The sequence below is a fragment of the Sturnus vulgaris genome, chromosome 16, assembly GCF_052056855.1.
Source record: "Sturnus vulgaris isolate bStuVul1 chromosome 16, bStuVul1.hap1, whole genome shotgun sequence".
Lineage (NCBI taxonomy): Eukaryota > Metazoa > Chordata > Aves > Passeriformes > Sturnidae > Sturnus > Sturnus vulgaris.
Window position 1 is genome coordinate 14,168,852 of NC_142258.1, and position 19,178 is coordinate 14,188,029.

Genomic DNA, 19,178 nt, shown 5'->3' on the forward strand with positions numbered 1-19,178 from the left:
CTTCCAAGCCCAGTAGGATTTCATGATTAGTCACATGTTATCAGTTGTTTTTCTTTTACTATAAAAAAATGTGAGTTTTGTGGTTCAGATTTTATGTTACACCTCAAATTGCAGAGGAAGGTACACACTACATGCATTAAGAGGACCTTGGAGTACAAAATGGAGTTCAGCTTTGTGACAAGAGATTTAAAAAGCAATTTCCCTTTCAAAGACTCAACTGAAGGAGGACTGCCAGGAGGACTGTTCATCATGGAAGCAATGAAAAACTGATTTTACTTATTTTAAACAGAAAATTTCTGACGTTTCAAGTTTCTACTGTAGTTTAAAAACAATAAAGACTAAAATCAGAAAACTTATAACATGTTATATGTTGACAACAATTACTGAAATCAGACAAAAAGCACACAGGTACTAAAGACATGGGACCCCAGTGGTGTCTTCTCACCTTTAGAGGATTTTACACTACACAGCTCCATTTTCCTTACCTGTCTTCTTTAATCACATCCACGAAGTGAGCATCTGTCTTTTCTCGGATGTTTTTGAACCTCAGAGGGAGCAGAGCTGACTGGTCCAGGCTCACTCCTCCCCAGCGCCCCTTCTCCTGCAGCATCTCATACAGGGAGGTCTGGCTGTTGCTGAGCTTCTCCTCCTGGGGAGGACTCAGAAGCCCATTCTGAGTCTTTGGACTGTGTCCTCCTGGAGCCTGGACAGCAGAGAGCAAAACACACCCAGGGAATGGCAGTGGTTCAGAACAGACTGAAGAGGTGGCGAGGAGCAAGAACTGAGAGCAGCTCGTCCTTCAGCACCCTGAGCTCTGCCCTGACCACAGAGACCAAACTCCTCCTGCCTTGAATCCATCCACATTTCCTGGGGATGCATCTCCCACACCTCCCCTGTGCCTGTTTAGGAGCCACCTTTGTGCTTTTTATGAACCAACTCCTTAAGGAGCAGAAAACAAAGCACATTTTCACACACTCAATGACAACCAACCACAAGCCCGAATTTCATTCACTCATCTTACAGTTAAGATTCTTCTAAAAAGCTTTTTAAATATACATTTCATCTGTGCTGACTCTCCCTGGGTCATGAGACAACTCACTCTGCCAGCCCTTGCTGATCCTTCCCCTGACCATTACCTTCCCACAGGTTCCCACTCTACCCCATCTGTAGGAACAGCACTTTTGTACATCTCACCCTACAACAAAAACTCCTGCCAATTAAACTGCATTCCCTTCTCTAAGACATTCTTCTTTTTTCTGGTTTTCTTTTGCCTTCATATTAGTTAAGAGCTTTAATTCTGACAACAGCTTGCAACATGGCTTAGGTACACACTATCACCAATGCTGCTGTCATTAGAGAACATAAATTACTTTTAAATAAAAATTTTATTTTAGTCGAGCCTGAAGTTCCCTCTTTTACATTTTGTTTGACCTAGACCAATATGTACTGAAGCAATTCCAAAAGAATTAGACAGCTAAGTGTGGTTAGAATGAAAATGAACTGCAGTTAGTCAGGATCATTTTCAAATGCAAACACAGAACAAACTTGGCATATTTGAGCGCTCATCTCCCCCCCTCCATATCTTACCACTTATCATGTAGCATTTATCCTCATCCTGAAGCCCACTCATGACAGAAGTTTCTCCATTCCTGCTTGTACAGAAGTGACAAGCTCCTCCAGAAGACTATTCTTGGATGCCACCACAGTGACCATAAATAAGTACCATAAATATCATCACCACCCAAGCCACGTGCTGAAATATGTTACTGACATTGTAAAATCAACTTAGTTAAAGTTAAAAAATATCTCCTTTCTGGAGAAAAAAAAAAATCAATTCCATTTCCTTGTGTGATCTGTCCTGTGAAGCAAAGGAGGCACATGAACCCAGCCAGGTGAAGGGAAAGGTTCAGACACAGCCAAGGAAGACACAAGACTAAGGGGGCAGCAGGAGAGCCCTGCACAGGGAAGAGTCAGGAAACGCTTGGCTCCTGTCACAGCCAAGACCTCCAGAGCTAAAGCCATAACAAGGTGTGTTGGAATGGTTCCCTGGAGCTACAGGAAAAGCAGGAGGGAGGTGGGTTGTGCTTCCCCTTCCTCCCTCCCTCCCGGGGGGATGTGGGATCCCCACCCCATCCTCGGGCTGCCCCGACCGAGGTGTGAGCCCAGAGCCACGTGCTGGGAGCCAGGAGATGGAAGGATTCCAGTCTGCTCCCTTCTAGCCCTCACAACAGTTGTTTTGGCAGCTTGCAGGTGTTCCCAGCACAGTGACAGCAGCCGAGGAAGGAATAGGAAATGGGGTGGTTTCCTTGGTGTGCTGCCAATGCTTTGCTGCAGACCATAATCACAGAAGGGAAAGGGGATTCCAGCCACAGATCCCAGCAGGGGCACACCGAGAGCCCCGGCACAGAGGGACACTCCTGTAAGGCACAGGCACAAGAACTTCTCACATGAAAAGTCACCGGGTTCTTTTCTAAGAGGAAACATTGAGCAGCTCCTGAGCAAGTCCTCCTACATCTCTGGCAGCTTACCCAGCAAGCCAGAGGGATCAGGAGCATCCTGCAGAGCCAGGGCAAACCTCTCTGGTTCTGAGGGGAGGAGGACGAGCAAAGGGAAACCAAATAAACTGACCAACCAGCTCTTAGGGAAGAGCCTTCACTGTTTGGTGGGCTGGTTTTTTTTAACTTTTGTTAAAGATTGTATCAGCTCTGAGCATTTCCCAGAACAACCTGAGGCCTAAAGAAAAAACTGAAAGCCATGGCTACCTTGTTTCTTGCCTATGAAACAATCTTTCTCCTCTTCCTCACCACTCCAGCCACTTCTTACTTGAAAAGTAGTAACCAAGAACACACAGTTTTTGCTATGATCAGCTCCAATAAAGGATTTGGACTTCTATGCACTATGTGCTTTCCCTGCTGTTCCTCAAGATCATCTGAAAAATGCAGTGAAAATTTCTCTCTTTCAAAGAAGGTCACCATGGACTTTCTCTTTAGCTCCTTGGCAAAGGCTCAAATCCTCAAGAAAATTCTTCCCTTCAGTCTGCTCAAGGTTTCTCTGTGCTCTATTAATCTTAACAGGCAAGGATTAGAGTATGAAACTGTTTGTGTAGGAGAAAATCCCTATTTATTAAATGTTAGTTCCAATGGTACTGGGACTTCTGAAGGCAACAGGCTGTAGGGTTTCCCTGAGAACTTGGAGGCTTGGTGTGGAGTTTCCTCTCACCAAGAGACAAGGAAGCTCCAGGGGCTGTCCAAGGATATGATTAAACATCATTAACATTCCCTAAAGACAGGGAAGGAGTGCAGCATGTGGTGTGGGAAGGGAACAGAGATGGGCAGAGGGAGCTCATGGCTCTTCTTCCCAAGAGAGCTGAGGCTGCAAGGAAGTCTTGGGAATCAAATGCCACAGCAACTTTGTGCATGTGGCTGTTGTTTGAGCTTGCAGCTGAACAGGCATCCCAGACTTACTGACAGCCATGATAGAGCTCCCATCTTTGGCTGAGCAATAACCAAACCAAACCAAACCAAACCAAACCCAAGATGGGCGTGTGATTTGGAATTCCAGACCTCATCCTCAACTCTGTGTACAAATCTCCTCCAAGGAGGGTCAGATGATTTACTGATTCACACACACGAAGCCAGTGCAGCTGCAGTAGGAAGCAACTCAAAGCAGGCAGTTGGTACCTAAGGACAATCCCTCTTCAGTCAGCTCTTGGAGATCCCTGCACGTGGGCAGAGGCCACCTGGGGAAGAAGCATCTCCTGCCTCCCATCTTGGCAGCCCAGGCAGATCTCCCACATGTTCTCTGCCTTAGAGATCTCACGCTGCTTTGAGACAAGTCCCTGCTGACACCTCCCTCAGGGCTCAAGGGATCACAATTTTATTATTTTCTTAGACTGTTTCCTGGAACTCTGGCACAGAACTGCTGTGTAACACACCCTACAGCCCGGTAAGGCAGGCCCTGCTTCTGAGCTTGCAGTTTAAGCATGAGACAACAGGTCAAGTACAGACAGAGAGGGACAAACACAGATTAATGTAGAGCCTCAGCAGTGCCAACAGTGCTGGCAAGCTTTTCAATCAGTTTTACTGGTGAGAAGAGCTGTAAGACAGACATGAAGAACGAGATCACTGTCTCAGAGAATGTCTACAAAGTGATTCTCCCCAAGGAGAATTTACTTGAAAATATAACAACCAGATAATAAGCACTGGTCCTTGGTCTGCATTTAGCTTAACATTCAGGGAGGAGTGAGAGGCAACAGGCAGAGCAGAGAGGCTGTGAAGGCCACGAGCAGGATGACAAACAGGCAGAGGAAGGAGGTGGCTTCAGTGAGAATATCTAAGCAACAGGCAAGGAAAGCAAGCGTGGCAGCAGCATGAAGAATATGGAAGAGGCTGTTTCTGTTGGTCAGGAAAGGATGCAGAGTGACTTAAAGCTGTGAATTTTGTGCATGAACAGGAAGGACCTCGTGTCACACTGGTGATGCAGGAGATGCTGGCAAAACACAGAACTTGTGTCCACTGGTGTGAGGATGGAGAGTGCAGAAGTGCTCTTTGGGTACCATCAGCATAGTTTAAAGAGTCCAAATTTTAGGTCCTTCTCAGGATCAAGCTCAGCCCACAACATTACTAAAAATTTTAAAAATTGGGGCAGGGGGACTCTAACTAAATTTTTGAACACAAATCAAAAATCAAAATCAGTTTGGCTGCTTAAGAGCTTGGATAAAGGAATAGTGGTGCAAAAATAAGAAAGCTGAGTGAAGCAGAGAAATAAGGGGAAGAGGGAAGTGAGAAATACTTCAATTACCTTTGTACTGTTTTTATGCTCATCCTGACAACCATTTTGGATAGCTCCTTCATCTATGCTGACATCGCAGTGGGGAGCAAGGGTGGTACTACATGAAGGGCAAGGCTGAAATGAGACAAAAGAATTTTAGCCAGGAATGTTCTGGTGTCCTTGTAGGATGATGCAATTTGTAATTTAGTCCACTTGTATACTTGCAGCACGGTTCAAAGATAAACAAAGCTACAGAATGGAAGGCAGGGAGCAAAATTTGACTGGAACAGAATGCACCATTTCAAAAATAAATCACAGATTTGCTGTTTGCTGAAGATAAATCTAATCCAGGAAAGCTTCACTAGTGTAAGATCACAGATACACTGTAATTGCTGTGCACAGGCAAAGGACCTCCCCAAGAGGAATAAACACTCTTTAATAGGAGAAGTGCAATTTTCCTGTGTGAAACCTGCCTGCAAAAGGATCTGAATGCCATTAGGAGAGAAGACAGCATAAAATGCAGCAAAATCTAGAAAAAGCATGAAACACCATGATGCATTATGAACAGTCCAGGGAAATGGAAAGCAACAAATCTGAAATGCATAAAGGAAAATGCTTTTTCATACAGAGCCCAAAGACAGGGGAGGGGAGCTCAGCCTAATGTACATTGTTGGAGCCAAACACCCAGCAAATGTCACAGGGAACAAGGAAAGCAAAACCATCAGGATTTGTACTAGCTCCAGGTTGTGCATTTTGGAAGCAACCTAAAATGTTGCACTTGAGCTTTTAAAATAAGCTAATTCCTTCAGTTAAAATGTGATCTTCATTAGGGGAATTAACCTTGGACTTGTATCTTCCAAGTTCTTCACTCTCTTCTCCAGTGCTGCAGTGTTCAGGCAGGATCCTGCTCAGAGGGACCCTGAGCCCTCTTGGCAGCTCCTCCTCTGCTCTGGAGATGTTCACTGTGACCAGGCTTGCCAAAATCTGCTACTAAACATCACAGCAAGTTTTCCAGCAAGAACGTGAGCTTTCTGTCACAAACTCCACATCCCATGTTAATTTTGTCTGTTTGTTCTGGACATGTTCAAGCCCCTCCAGTCCAAACCCACAACTTCTGCCTTGAGGTTCACTCCCCATTTCAGAGACCAGCACGTTAAATCTTTTCAGAACTAACTTTTCAACTAATGCTCCTTTTCCACCTTTGATGTCCCACCTGAAAATACCCAGCATGTTTAATTTTCAGATGTTTCTCCCAGCCCACTCTCCCTGTGACATCTAACCACTCTCCAATGCCTCTCAAAGGTTTTCTTGTAGGACCTTGAGCCTCCTCAGCAGCCAGCAGACCATCCTGTCTGCTCTTCCCTAGGCTGGACATCGAAATTCCTCTGAGTTTCATAACCTGGCATCACATAAGCAATTTACATCCAGTTCTGAACCTGTGCAGTCTGAACAAATACCAACACAACTGAAGAAACTATGGAGTTGCTTCTCAAATGGTTTTGTTTAAAAATAATCTCTGATTAACTATCACTAATGTCTTGGCCACTTGGTGGAAGGCATTACTAGATGGCCCAAAAAATAAACTGACAGTGGGCTAGCAAGCCTTACTAACTAACCCTGTAGGAGTTAGATTTAGATTTATCCATGGCAAAAGTCAGGCAATGGTGACAAAAAACAAATACCTCTAACAAAAAATGAAGAAACCACTCCCTGTTTGATCCTGCTAATAAATCAGCAAGATCACCTCCAACACTCCTCTCCTGGGGTTAAGCCAGAAGACAAAGGGCTTGGGAAAGCAGCCTGACCTTTGAGAAGAGGCAGAAGTTCCTCTGACTTTCCCCATGTGTTCAAGTCAACATCATTAACTTCCTTCTCTATTGCAGGCATTCACAGGCTCCGTGTGCTGTGACCTCAGTGCCATGAATAAAACATTAATGCACTTCCAGCAGACACCAAGACAAGCAAAGGACTTTCTGTTTTCATACCAAGCAATCATTAAAACATTTTTACAACAGCATATGATTCCCTGTCAAGTGAGGCATGTCATAAAAGATGATAGGGAAGATAAACTGATACCAAAACCACTTAGGCAGGGTAGGGTGTTTCCATTCAAAAAACCACCTGCTATTATAGATTTACTCAGAGTTTTTACCCTCTGTGTTCGCCATTTTATTAATGTAAACACATCTTATTGACATTCAAACTGCAACAAGGTTTGCAGTTAAATGAACTACAGATACATCAGAGGAGGAAATACAATTCCTTTCATGGATCAATTCCTGTTGCACTCTCCCTCCTGACTTTCCTTTTCAGATTTTGTCCTTTAGAACATCCGTTCAAGCCCAAAATGTGAAAGTCATTCTTTGCATCCAATATAGCCACTTATTCCCTTTAAAATAAAAATATTTCAACTTGCCTGTAATTTTGCCTCTCCTACTTAAGTCTCTTTTGCAGAGCTGGAGTCATCTCCTCCTACACTGACACCATTTACAGCTTTGTATTTAAAACAGTCGGCATGTAAGTCATGATTCTTTTGCAAATTATTATCTCCAGACCCTACCAGCAAGCTGCAGGCTTCAAAAAAACCCTCACGAAAAACCCAAAAGCTGTAAAAAAGAAACCCACTCCTTTTCAAAAATTGTGCATGATCTGTGATCAAATTGCAGTGGTACCATGTGGGGGTTTTTAACATACATATATTTTTAAAGCAAAAGAGAGGCAATTTAGATCAGATACAAGGAATAAATTTTTTACAATGAGAGTGGTGAAACACTGGCATAGGTTTGCCCAGTGAGGTGGTGGCTGCCCCTGGATCCCTGGCAGTGTCCAAGGCCAGGCTGGAGCAACCTGGGACAGTGGAAGGTGTCCCTGCCCATGGCATAGGATGGAACCAGATGGGCTTTAAGGTCCTTCCAAGCCAAACTGTCCCATGATTCTGTGATTCTCTCCAGCAGAGATAAAGCTGCTGCACATTACCCTCAAGAGAATGCTGTGGATTCAGGAATCCCCAGACTTGGCTGTGCTGGGAGAGGTGGGGATGCTCCACACTCCTGTGCCGCCACTTCAGCCACAGAACTGCTCTGACATGGCTTCTGCATCCACCAGCCACATGCTCATGGGACCACAGGGAAACCTGGGCTTGGGTTCATGCAGGATTCACTGCAGCAGCAGAGCACTGGGGCAAGGCTCAGGAATCCCAGCTGTGAGGAAATCCCTGGCCAGAGCTGCAGTGCTGAGGGTGATGAGTAAAACCAGGCACCTCTAGACACAAATTCTGCAGTAGCTGTAGCACAACAGGGTATCCAAGGCAGCTGAATCTGAGCTGGCACTTGTCTGAGTTGCTCTTCTGAGCAGCTTTTCATTTCTCCTTTTCTCATTCACAGCCATGCTGGTACTTTTGCACTCTACAGACTTTCACTCAGCAATTAAACATTTCAAGGGCCAGGAGCTGGACTGCCATGATCCTTGTGAATCCCTTCCACTCAGGATATTCTAAATAGCAATTAACACTCAGCCCCAGAGCAGAAATTTAGAGACAAAGCATGGTAGGGCAGCAACGTTTTCCACATCACACCCCAGCTGTTCGAGAAGAGTGGTGCAGCTGTACCTGCCCTTCTGCAAGGTTATTCACCCCCCATTTCAGAAAACTCATCACAGAGGTGATCCTTAACCACAGGCTTCATTTTGCACCTGGATCATTTTGACAAGTACCACCCCAAGTCTGTACATAACAATGTCATCAAGCCCCAGCTGCAGGTGGGTCAGTCCCATCCTTCACTGCAGTTTCAGCCCTCAGTCACAGCCTCCTCTGCTGTCTCACATTCCCAAGGCATCCTCACTGTCTCTCAGAACAGCAGCCACAGCTTCCCTGCTTGGCTTCCTCCCTCCTCTCTCCCTTCTGCTCCACACAGGCAGCTCAGCAATCCTGCTCCACTTGGCACATTCTTCTTCCTTCAGTGCTTGAAATGAAGGAGTTTCTGTCACTGCCACACCTGGACCTCTGCACGGCCACACCCTGGGCAGCACTCCCAGGTTGATCTGTACAGCTCCCCCCAACTCTAAGATGTTTTTTCCTGCCTTATTTGCCGTTGCCTTCACTGAAAGGCAAGAGGGAGCTGGAAAGCTGGTGCCAGCAGGATGCCAAATATATTCTTTCTTACACAGGAAAAGGAATAGAAACATATCAGCAGCAACTTGGATGCTGTCAAACCACACTCAGTGCATATTTTGGAGAGGGATAAAGATGGCTACAGCTCTCTTCTGTAGTTAAACAGCCCTGGCCTGCTCTCTGAGGAGCTCACTCAACTCTGGACCATCTCTTGGGTCAGTCCTCCAGCTGATCTCACCTGTAATCCAATGTTTTTACTTCAAATCTTAAAACTGGGAGCAGAGGCAGGGCAAAGGTGCCCTACTCATGCTCTCCTAATCCAGGAAAAAAAAAAAAAAAAAAAGAGAAGCAGTAAAAATGAAGTAGCATGAAAATTATCCCCACATCAACTCTGTCAGCTGAGTCTCAAACCTGTGTTGAAGAGCTCCAGTCAGGACTGACCACACTGAAGTGTAAGGACAGTGACCTGCAGATGGCCACCCCTGGCTCTGGCATTTGTGCCCATCTCAGGCAGCCCAGGAGAAGGAATTCTTAGCACAAATGAAAAGAGAGAATAGACATCTGTTGTTTGGGAAATCTGTTCTGAGAAGGAAGATGGAGAGTAACAGCAAAGCTCTGAAGCAATACACATTGTTTCACAGATTTCCTTGTCAAGAGATCTTGTGAGAGGTGTGAACATAACAAAGTGTCATCATTCCTCCAAGCTGAATCCATACAAATCATTGCCCTCAGCTCCAAATATAGGTTTCTAGAGCAAGCAGATAAACCAATCTCCCAACCCACCAGAGCATTATCTGCCATCACAAAAACAATCCAATTATCTTTTGCAGAGATGTCTGTTGAATACTCGTGAAAAGGCTCACAGGTACATGACCTTCATGACAGAGAAACAGCAGAAGCAGAAAAATCACAGAAGTTACAGTAACTGCATAAATCATATTCTTTTCCCTGCCATAAATTCCAGACCACTGAAAAAGCATCAGTGATCTCTCAGTCCTGAAACACAAATAGAAATATTTATTTGAAACCACCTTTGAAAAGTGCTCTCCTAATTTTAAGGATTGTTTGCCAAATGGGGAGCGAGGCATTTGACTTGGTAAATTTTTCCTCCCTCAAACTCCGTTTTGTCACTCTGTGTATAACACCCATGCATATGTAAATATGTAAAGCAGTGCATAAACAAGCCTGTATGGTTTCCCCATCCCTGCTTTGAGATCCCTGCTGCTGGGCTTTGAGAGGACAGCTCACCTTGGGTTTTTCCACCTGTTTGGTTGTCTTGGTCAGGTCGCTGGAGTTCTCGGCTGATGACGTTCCCGGTGTCCTGGCTCCGTCTGCAGGCTCCAAACCAGGAAGCAACGCTTGAGAACAGCTGCAGTGGGGCTCCTTCACCTTCTGACCTGAGATCAGATAGGTCTTTAAACCTACAGGAAATAGAAAAGACCAGTCAGAACTACAGAAAGACAGACAGAATACTCCTTGGGGTTCTCAGACACAGCGACTACCAAAGCACTGCCAAGACTCAGGAATACAGCACACAGAATAGACAGTGGCTGGGAAAAACGAGCAGGAATATGAATATTTCTGTGCAAAGTGGTGGCAAATAGGGTTACCCAAATCTGTTGTTCCAGACACAAGAGGTGACTCCAACACACAGCAACATGTACTCTCTTTATTCCATTTTCACTCTGACAAACACAGCTAAGACATTATGTATTTGCTTCTAAGTTGCAATTTGAGCTTTCACTTTAACTCTTTACTTCTGGAAAGGTTCTGCAGCCTGGTTTTCACTGATATCTGTATTAATATTCTACTTCTGAAAAACCAGCATGTACTCCTTCACTTGCCAGAGAGATGTCGTGAACATTACTTAGTGCTGGTAGCACATTGAGAAAGGAAATGGCATTTAAGTGCTAGAAATTCTGATGGGTTTTCATAGTTAGTGCAGACTTCACATTTTTAAAGAACAAAATCAATCTCCCTCTCTCGCACGTACACCCACACACGCCCTCTGCAACTGGTGTATGAATTGAAGCATAATTGGAAAGCAGATCCAATATTAAAGGCCAGGCTGGTAAATAGCAGGTTGTATCAAGCTGAGCTGTATCAAAAACCTGCTCAAAAAATGAAAGATTGGAATTTCATTTAACATATCACTTCTTTTACTTCCTTGAACTTTGCGCTGTGGTGTTCTGGGCTATTTCTAGACACAAAGCCTGAGAAGGAGCTCTTAATCACAGCTTTCTGAATTCCCAGGAGCTCATTCGATTGCCACTGCATGGGCAATGTCCTGCTCAGCACGGAGGGGCACCAATGTCCCCCACAAAGGCTGGAGGGCACCAGTATGCAGAAGGGCAAAGCTCTCGTTTTCCCGTGGTGCCAAAGGCCACCTTCCCAGGGGATGCTGCCCCAAACCCTCCCTGCCCCAGGCCCCTGGGGTGGCTGCTGGGTCCCACGTGGGTCAGCTCTGAATCCCCTCCCTGACCCTGAGACTTGGCTCCCAGTGCAGCCAGACACGGCTGTCACAGCCATCGACCTGTTCAATTGGCTCCATCCACAGGGTGAGCGCTGGAAATAAATGTGTCAAGTTGCAGTGGAAGAGAGCAGGTTCCTGCTCCCTGTGATAAGGTCACTCTCTCATAACCTCCTTCACAGACACAAAATCATATTCCATAAACCTTGCTTTGGATCTGTAATACACAACACAGACTGTACGTGGCCAAAACCTTTCCAATAAAAATAGTTCAGGCACACTAAGAGCAATTTTGCAGTTTCTCTTTTTCTTCCACTTGTAGTTTCAGCTCCTGAACATGACAAGCAGCACAGAAAGCCACATCCCTACCCACCATGTCCCCCTCGGGCTCCAAAGCTGCAGGGAAAGCTCAGCTGCTCTCACACAGAGCTCCAAACCCGGGTGCACTTGCTGGCATCTCGGAGATGTTACACCACAGCCAATCTTTATTTTTATGTCATTTATAGCAGTGCTCGCATTTTATTTGGCAGTGCTGCTTAATAAAATCCTGACTGCTGCTGGCTTCCAGATGTCGGGCTCTCTCCTTCAAACTTCTGCTGATGGGGGCTGTTGTTTGAGGAATTCACCACAATCAGCTCACAATTATATGTTTACTGTGGTAAAGGCTGGAGCATTAACTGACTACTCCTATTTTTAAAAGCTACCTTAAAGCAACAGGAGTAATTTCCCTACTCCTATTATTCCTCCAGTTTTTTTTCCTAAATAAGCATCTTTTCTTTGTTTATTGTACTTTCGAAAAGGTGCTTTTTATGTCTTACTGTGCTGTGCAGCAAAATTATTTTGTCAATCTTGTCGCATGCAGTAAAATTATATCCAGTTTGAGCTCCAAAGTGAGGAAAAGGGGGAAAGGCCATGACACACCAGACACTCAAATGGATTTGGGAAAGCAGAATCCAGCCCTGCCCTAGCCTGAAACACCAGCTCCTTGACCTCACTCCTCACCTAAAGCCACTTTAAAGTGGCCCCAGGCTTTAAAAGTAGCTAAAGTGCTTGGGTATTGCCACCAGGGACTCTAAAAATCCCTTTATTCCATCTTTGTGCTCCCCAGCCCCACCACATCCCTGCATAAGGAGCGTTACTCAAAAGGGGGAATTTGAATTGGGACAGAGAAAAACCAATATCCTGCACATGTTTTGTATGGAGCCAACAGGAGAGCAAGAAGGGAAGAAGGTTATTTTTGTAAAGTTTTGGAAAATGAAGAGGTGTCAAAACCTTTCATCTTTACAAAACTTTACTAACGTGGCCTAGCTAATACTTTATTTGTTATTAAATCCTTATGAAGGGAAAACTCTATTTGCTTCAGTATTCCTTGGAACTCTGTGACATTTCACAAAGCACCTCCTAAGCTGAGTCTGAAATAAAAAAAGTCATTAATTGAGTAGAACTGTAGTGGTGTAACTAAAATGCATCCTTTGAGAACAGTGTTCTTCCTCCTTCCACATCTCTAGGGAATAAGTACAACCAACACTGTCATTTTCCTCACAGGCAGTGTAGGGAGTGAGAAACAACCACAGCAGCACGTTTAAATCAATTAAGTAACATGACAATAAGGAATGAATAAATAGAGGAGCTGCTATTTTATGTGAAAATGCCTTTTTTGGTGTGTGTTGCTGTGCAACGAAGTAACTCAAGACATGGCAATGCAGAAAGTGATATGAGGTGCTTGTTGTGCTATTTATAAAGGCCAAGATCAATCTTGTACTCACTTCCTTCCCCGAAATTTATCCAAAATAAATGCTGAAGCACAACCTCAAAGTGCCTTATAGCAAATCTGTCCTCTGGCAAGCTTTAACCTGCAATTCTGCTTTTTCCAGAGGTGGCTCTAGGAAGCAAAGACAGGGAACAGGCTACAACAACCCCAATAAACCACCTTAACACAGTTGTATTTTCTGCCCTGGGAAACAAACGAGCTCTCTTGTGTTTCTCTGAGGAACACAAACCATTCCCTTCACTGCTCTTCAAGGTCTGAATTTCGGTAAGCTTTATAAAGAATAACAGCTCCTGAACACTGAGCCAAAACACTCATTGCTTCAACTCATCTACTTTGAATATTGACATGGCAGTGTTTGTAAAGTGTATTTTTGACAAAATAATAACAGATGAGGTCTTCATAGAACAACTGTGGGTTTCTCAGTCCTACTACTGTGGAATTTTAGAAGCATTAGTGAGTCTCTGTACTTGGCTCTGTTCTTCAGATCGACTTTCTTTGATCCATGGCATTTCTCTGAGCTTATAAAAACAAAAAAACACCCCAACCAGTAAAAAAACCTCCTAATAACAACAAAAAAAACCCATATGCATGTGCTCACACACAATTTATTTTCTGCATGCACAAAAATAAACAAGAGTTATTATAAATAAGGCTGTGTATAAACATCCCAGGCTTCCCCCAGGTTGTGGTGGCGTGAGAAAAGCCGGTGGCTGTGGAGCAAAGGGAATTCAGGAGAACAGAGAGAGCCTGGAGCCTCCTGCCCATGCCCACAACACCCAACCTCCATCCTCAGCTGAGGAAAAGCATCCCAGCTCATCTCTGGGAAGTGACTTGCTAGGAAGGAACAGGGAAAGGGAGAGGAAAGATGTTCTGATCCTTCAAGTCCTTAATTCAGTCATTTATTCCTTCCTTTCAGCTCATTTATCCTTACCACTTCAGGTCAGAAGTTGCTGTTATTCCAATCTAATCTGATTTTTACATTAGGAGAGTACATCCCTCCATGCATCTATTTAGAACAGGATGTCTTTTCCTACAGGAAATGAGGGATTAATACAAATACTGATAAGAAATTCTTCAACAAAATATTTAATTCTTGATGCTTCGTCTGTTTGGAACTGAAACGTTTTAGCCCTCTGTTGATAGCAGACAGGAAAATGTCTTTCTCTCTAGCAAACATTTTTACACTTCTCATGTTTCTGTGTAAGGAAATTCAAATTCTTTTGAAACCTTTTTCAGCACTGATTTGAAGAGATACCAAAAAACAATGGCAATTTCAGTCATGGCCTTACTGATTCATTTAATCAAAATATAATCCCACTTTTCTTATATATCCCTGTTCCTCCCTCCACGGATCATTTCACCTTTTTAGTTGCAGTATGGGCAGTTTAACAGGTGACCATCCTTTCTGATTAAATGCTTGCCAGTACACAGCCCTCTGTGCTAGGAGAGAGCAATACTCCTTATATTGATGTAATAAAATCCAAATTGTATTGATTACAACCCCTTTGACCAAACAGCTTTATATTCATGCTGCTCCATCACTGTTTAACTTGCCATCATTTCCCTTGCAGTCTCCATGCTTTAACTGTTTAATCATATCTCAGGTCTGCTCTGAGCTCCTTTCTGAACTGATGGGTAACTCATTTCTGGGTTGTGCTTCCCTGCAATCCATCAGCTTTTTGCTTTCCCTTTTCAGAAAGACAATAAAAAGTTTTCTCCATGGCTTTTAAAGACATCTTTGCACTTTACCAAAAACCTGGGAGTGAAAACACTGATATTCAGGCACTGCCACTCCAGGAAAAGGAAACACAGACCTATAGTGAGGTTTCCTCACACGATAAAAGGTGATGTTACACAATTTCATTAGACTGACTTGCTCTGTAAAATAAATTATTAACTGTGATTTCTGGAATGTAACATGACTGGCAAATAATAACTAAAAAATCCCAGCAATGTATTACTTCTGATTTCAGTCTTTTTTTTGCATCTCACTTTTCTGTGCTGCCTTTTTTTTTTTTCTTTCCTTGTCAAAGCTCAAATGATTTTTCAGCACTAACCTAAAGTTCATGCAAGAAATAATGTAGCACATACCAGCAGTCCAGGAGCTTTAGTATCCTATGAGTCCAAGCTGCTGCTGAATCTAAAGATGATTTTTAGTAGCAAATATTTTCCCTCATTCCTAAAGTTCAACAGTTGCCAAATCTGTATTTATGGGGACTGTTTTCTCACTTTATTAGAGGCACTTTGCACAGGGAGTTCACACAAACTTCTTCCTTCCTCCCAGCACAACACTCTCATCTACTGGATTGGGAATTGGGATTTTATATACACCCACAACAAAAAAACTGCTGTCTTGTCACTACTCAAGGTTTAGTTTGGAAATCAGAGAAAATTTTTTCAGAAGAAGGGTTGTTAGGCATTGGAAGGGGCTGCCCAGGGAGGTGGTGCAGTCACCACCCCCAGATATTTCAAGAAATGACTGGACATGGCATTCAGTGCATGGCTGACAAGGGGACTGGCCACAGATTGGACTCGATCTTAGGGGGTTATTCCATAACAGACTCTGTGAGGTTTTGGTTTTTTCTATTTTAAAGTCCCAAAAATACTCCAAAGTGAATTCCAGCTTTTTCTCTCCAGATATTTCAGAGATAAAGCTGGAAGCAGAGTCACACCACTGTCTTTTATACAACAGGCTTTGTGTGGCTCACACTGCAGGACTGCACAAAAGGACATTGGATGACTCTGTAAAAAATTGAATTTATTTTCCCCAACCAGCAAAGCAAGGAAACAAGTCCCACCCTCTAACCCACAGAAACCACTTCCAGCTCAGTGCAAACAAAAGCATGTAACCCAAAACACCTGGATTCCAAACAAGCCTACCTGGAAAAGCATTTGAATGTATGGAGCAACATTTCCTGTGGCTAAAATGAGAAAAAGAATTTCTGAGCCAACTTGCTATCTTAGGTCTCTGGAAAGCAGAAAGAACGATAATAAGAAACAGAACTTTAGAGACTGGAAAGACAAAAGAAACTCAAAAAACCAAAACCCCAAACCTATCCTCAGAATCTCCAAGGAAGAGCTGCAAAGAGCCAGAGAAACCAGAGGCATCTTCTGCATTATGGAAAACTGCTGTTTTCCTTATGCCTCCTTTGTTTAGCAAAATACTTATTTTTGATCTTTTGATCATCTAACAGACAACAGTGGGTTTGGAAAACGTTGATCAACAACACATGTGTAATTTTGGTATTCAACATCTGCCAGTTTTAAGTGGGGAATCCTAGACCCAAACCCACAATTTACATTTATAGCTAAGCTGTAGAAAGGAAATTGCAGGCTGGTGGTCCATCCTTCTTCTTTTATCTTCTTCTCACCTGGGTGAGATAAAATAACCCAACCAAAAAAAAAAAACCAAAAAAACAAAAAAAAACCACGTCAGAAAAAGGCCTGGGCAAACCCAGCACAGACATGCAGCTCAAACACAGCAGTCCAGCTGCCACTGTTGGCTCAGGAATATATATATATATATATATTTTTTTTTTTTTTAACTCTCCTGGCAGATGAAAGACAGGCTGAAGAGAGACTGATCCCTACACTGGGCTTTACAACTGCCCTTATTTATGTTCAGTTCTACCAGATCTGCTGGTGACTGAGAGTGAACAGCAGATGAGCCATTCTCTGCACTGACTGAGTTTTTAACTCCTTTTTTCACCTCAGTGCAGCTCATAGCTTGTCACCCTAATAGCAGAAAAAAGCAGGTTTAAGGAAAGGTAAGCCTGGGATTTTGCAGTCTTGCCAGGGGCAACAGCGTGCTCCACAAGGGAAGCCTGAAGTTCAGCAAATTTACCAACATGCTGCAGAGAAGAGATTCTCTATCCTAAGGGTTCCTCACAAAACCTGGGAGATATGTGATGCTTCTACATTTAAAGCTAAAAAGAGTCCCTAATTCCAGCTCTAGGATTTTGGGGATTAACTGATGCAGATACTGTCTGGCTTTTACTGACACTGCTTGGCCCTCCTGTAAACTCTCCTGCAGTTTTGGGCACGAAAACAAATTCCATGATGCAATCCCACGCCTGAAAAGGCATCTGCTATTATTTTATTGACATTATTTTTCACATTTATTGACAATCTCTTTGCCCTCTGTGTTAACACCTGGAAAGGAATAAGCATGATAAGAGAAAGTGAAACGTTTGAACAATGAGGTGCCAAAGCACCAGTCACCCAAGCACATGAGGACATGGCACTTACAGGGGGTTCCAAACACTTCAAAAATTATTATATTCTTCCCACAGAACACCTTTTCTGGAAATATAAACAATTAGAATTAGAATTGAATTAGAAGTGGTTTCTAATAAAGATACAGCCCATTTAGAATTCATCATTTGTTTCACTGCTGGGCTGGGAATGAGGCTGAGGAGACTGCAGAGGTGGAAGAGGAGATCAAGGAGCAGCAGGGATGGAGAGTGAGAGCCTCAGCCCCAGTGCAGCCACTCCCCAGCACTGCCCAGCTCCTGCTGCACCCACGGCAAACTGGGAGCTGTGGGATGGACAGGTCCAGCCTGTGGGTGTGGCTGCAGTGATGTAAAGCAGATGTAAATTCACTTTAGACACACACCATGCCTGTTTTGGCAGGCTCAGGACTCTGTGCCTCAAGGGAAATGATAAGGTCATAACACTGTAAAGTCTTTTGAAGACACTACAGAGAGTCTTTTTCTTCCAGTTTATCATTCAGGATGCAAATGTGGGAGGGTTTTTTTTGGAGTTTTTTTCTCCCCCCTCATCATTGACAGGAAGGTACCTCAGAGTCCAAAACCAGACAGCCAAGGCCATGAACAACCCCAAGAGGTCCACAATGCCAAACACAGGGTCATGGATCAGCCCCTGGAACACAAATCCATGCCATACATCCCTGTCCACACGTGGAATTCCTGCTGCATGGCAACAGCATGGAAGGCAGCAGGGTGACAGAGGAAACCTTTGGGAATAGCTTCCCATATGGCCCCTTCAATGCAAGCTTTTGGGCAGGATCTGTCCACGTTTCCCTGGTGAATTTGCACACGTGGGAAGTTCTGACATTGCACATTGCCCAAAGAGTGCAGCAATCCTTTGGGATATGTAGAATATACTTCCAAAACTTCCTTATATTATAAACAAAAAAGCATTTCCAACTTCAAACTACTGTGGGAGGGAAACAAGCAACCTGAACATGGCACAGGAGATATCTCCAAGGCAAGGACTTCAAACAGTCTATTTAAACAGCAGTATTATAAACCAGAGATCTATGCACAGATAAGGATTTCTCAACAAGAATTCCACTGCTCTAGACAGGACAATTATACAAAGCCACAAACATCCCAGAGAGACATCATATATATTACATTTTCTTCCCACACAGTAGCTGGCATACCTCAGGAACTATGGATGGCTGCACCAGCCTCTACTACACACAGGCAGAATTAAAAAGAAGTCAAAGAGAGGCTCCAAGTGCAAGTTTTCTTAGCTCCAGGCTCTCAAGAATGGGAATTTATTCATTTTAAGCTAAAAAGGCGAGGCCAGAGTGAAAGCAGTTAGAAGCTTATTAGAAATCCCACCCAGGAAAATTCCACTTGGGACCAGAGGTTGCCATTTATCTTTTTGATTGATATTTTAGAATTGATGAATACCAAACGTGCAGGATGGAAGAGAGGATTCCAATAAAAAACAATAGTCTGATGCAACTGGAGCCTGCTCAGCCCATGGTAACTGAGTGAGCTATTGTGGCTCTCTGGACTAACACTTTTTAATAGAATCCAGATTCAATTTAAACAAGACTTTAGAAGCCTGTTTTGTTACACTGCTGCTGCAATCTCTTTGTGTTGACAGGACTAAGATCAGGCAAATTCCTTCCCTCTTGCATAATGCAGGTAGCTGGATGTGACATGCTAAATCAGCGTTTTTTTGGGATCAGGGCAATCCCACAGGCTGGCAGTGCCCTCCTGCTCCAGGGACTCTAAATCAGTTAAAATCCATGTGCAAATCTGCTGGGCTCTGCATGGGGAACACAAGTACCTTCCATGTTG

The 19,178-nt window shown here is 43.7% G+C and overlaps 1 protein-coding gene across 2 annotated transcripts in view; it reads right to left on the bottom strand.

Annotated features, from left to right (window-relative positions):
- ADCY9 (adenylate cyclase 9) overlaps positions 1-19,178 on the bottom strand; it is an 88,941-nt gene that overhangs the window by 35,402 nt on the left and 34,361 nt on the right. The window contains exons 2-4 of one of the 2 annotated variants that reach the window (XM_014892128.2): positions 10,127-10,299; positions 4,801-4,905; positions 486-703 (exon numbers count right to left, since the gene is read on the bottom strand). In XM_014892128.2, coding sequence (XP_014747614.1) covers positions 486-703; positions 4,801-4,905; positions 10,127-10,299 — 496 coding nt within the window. The remainder of the gene's footprint in view (positions 1-485; positions 704-4,800; positions 4,906-10,126; positions 10,300-19,178) is intronic. The other variant, XM_014892129.2, reaches the window with a different exon arrangement.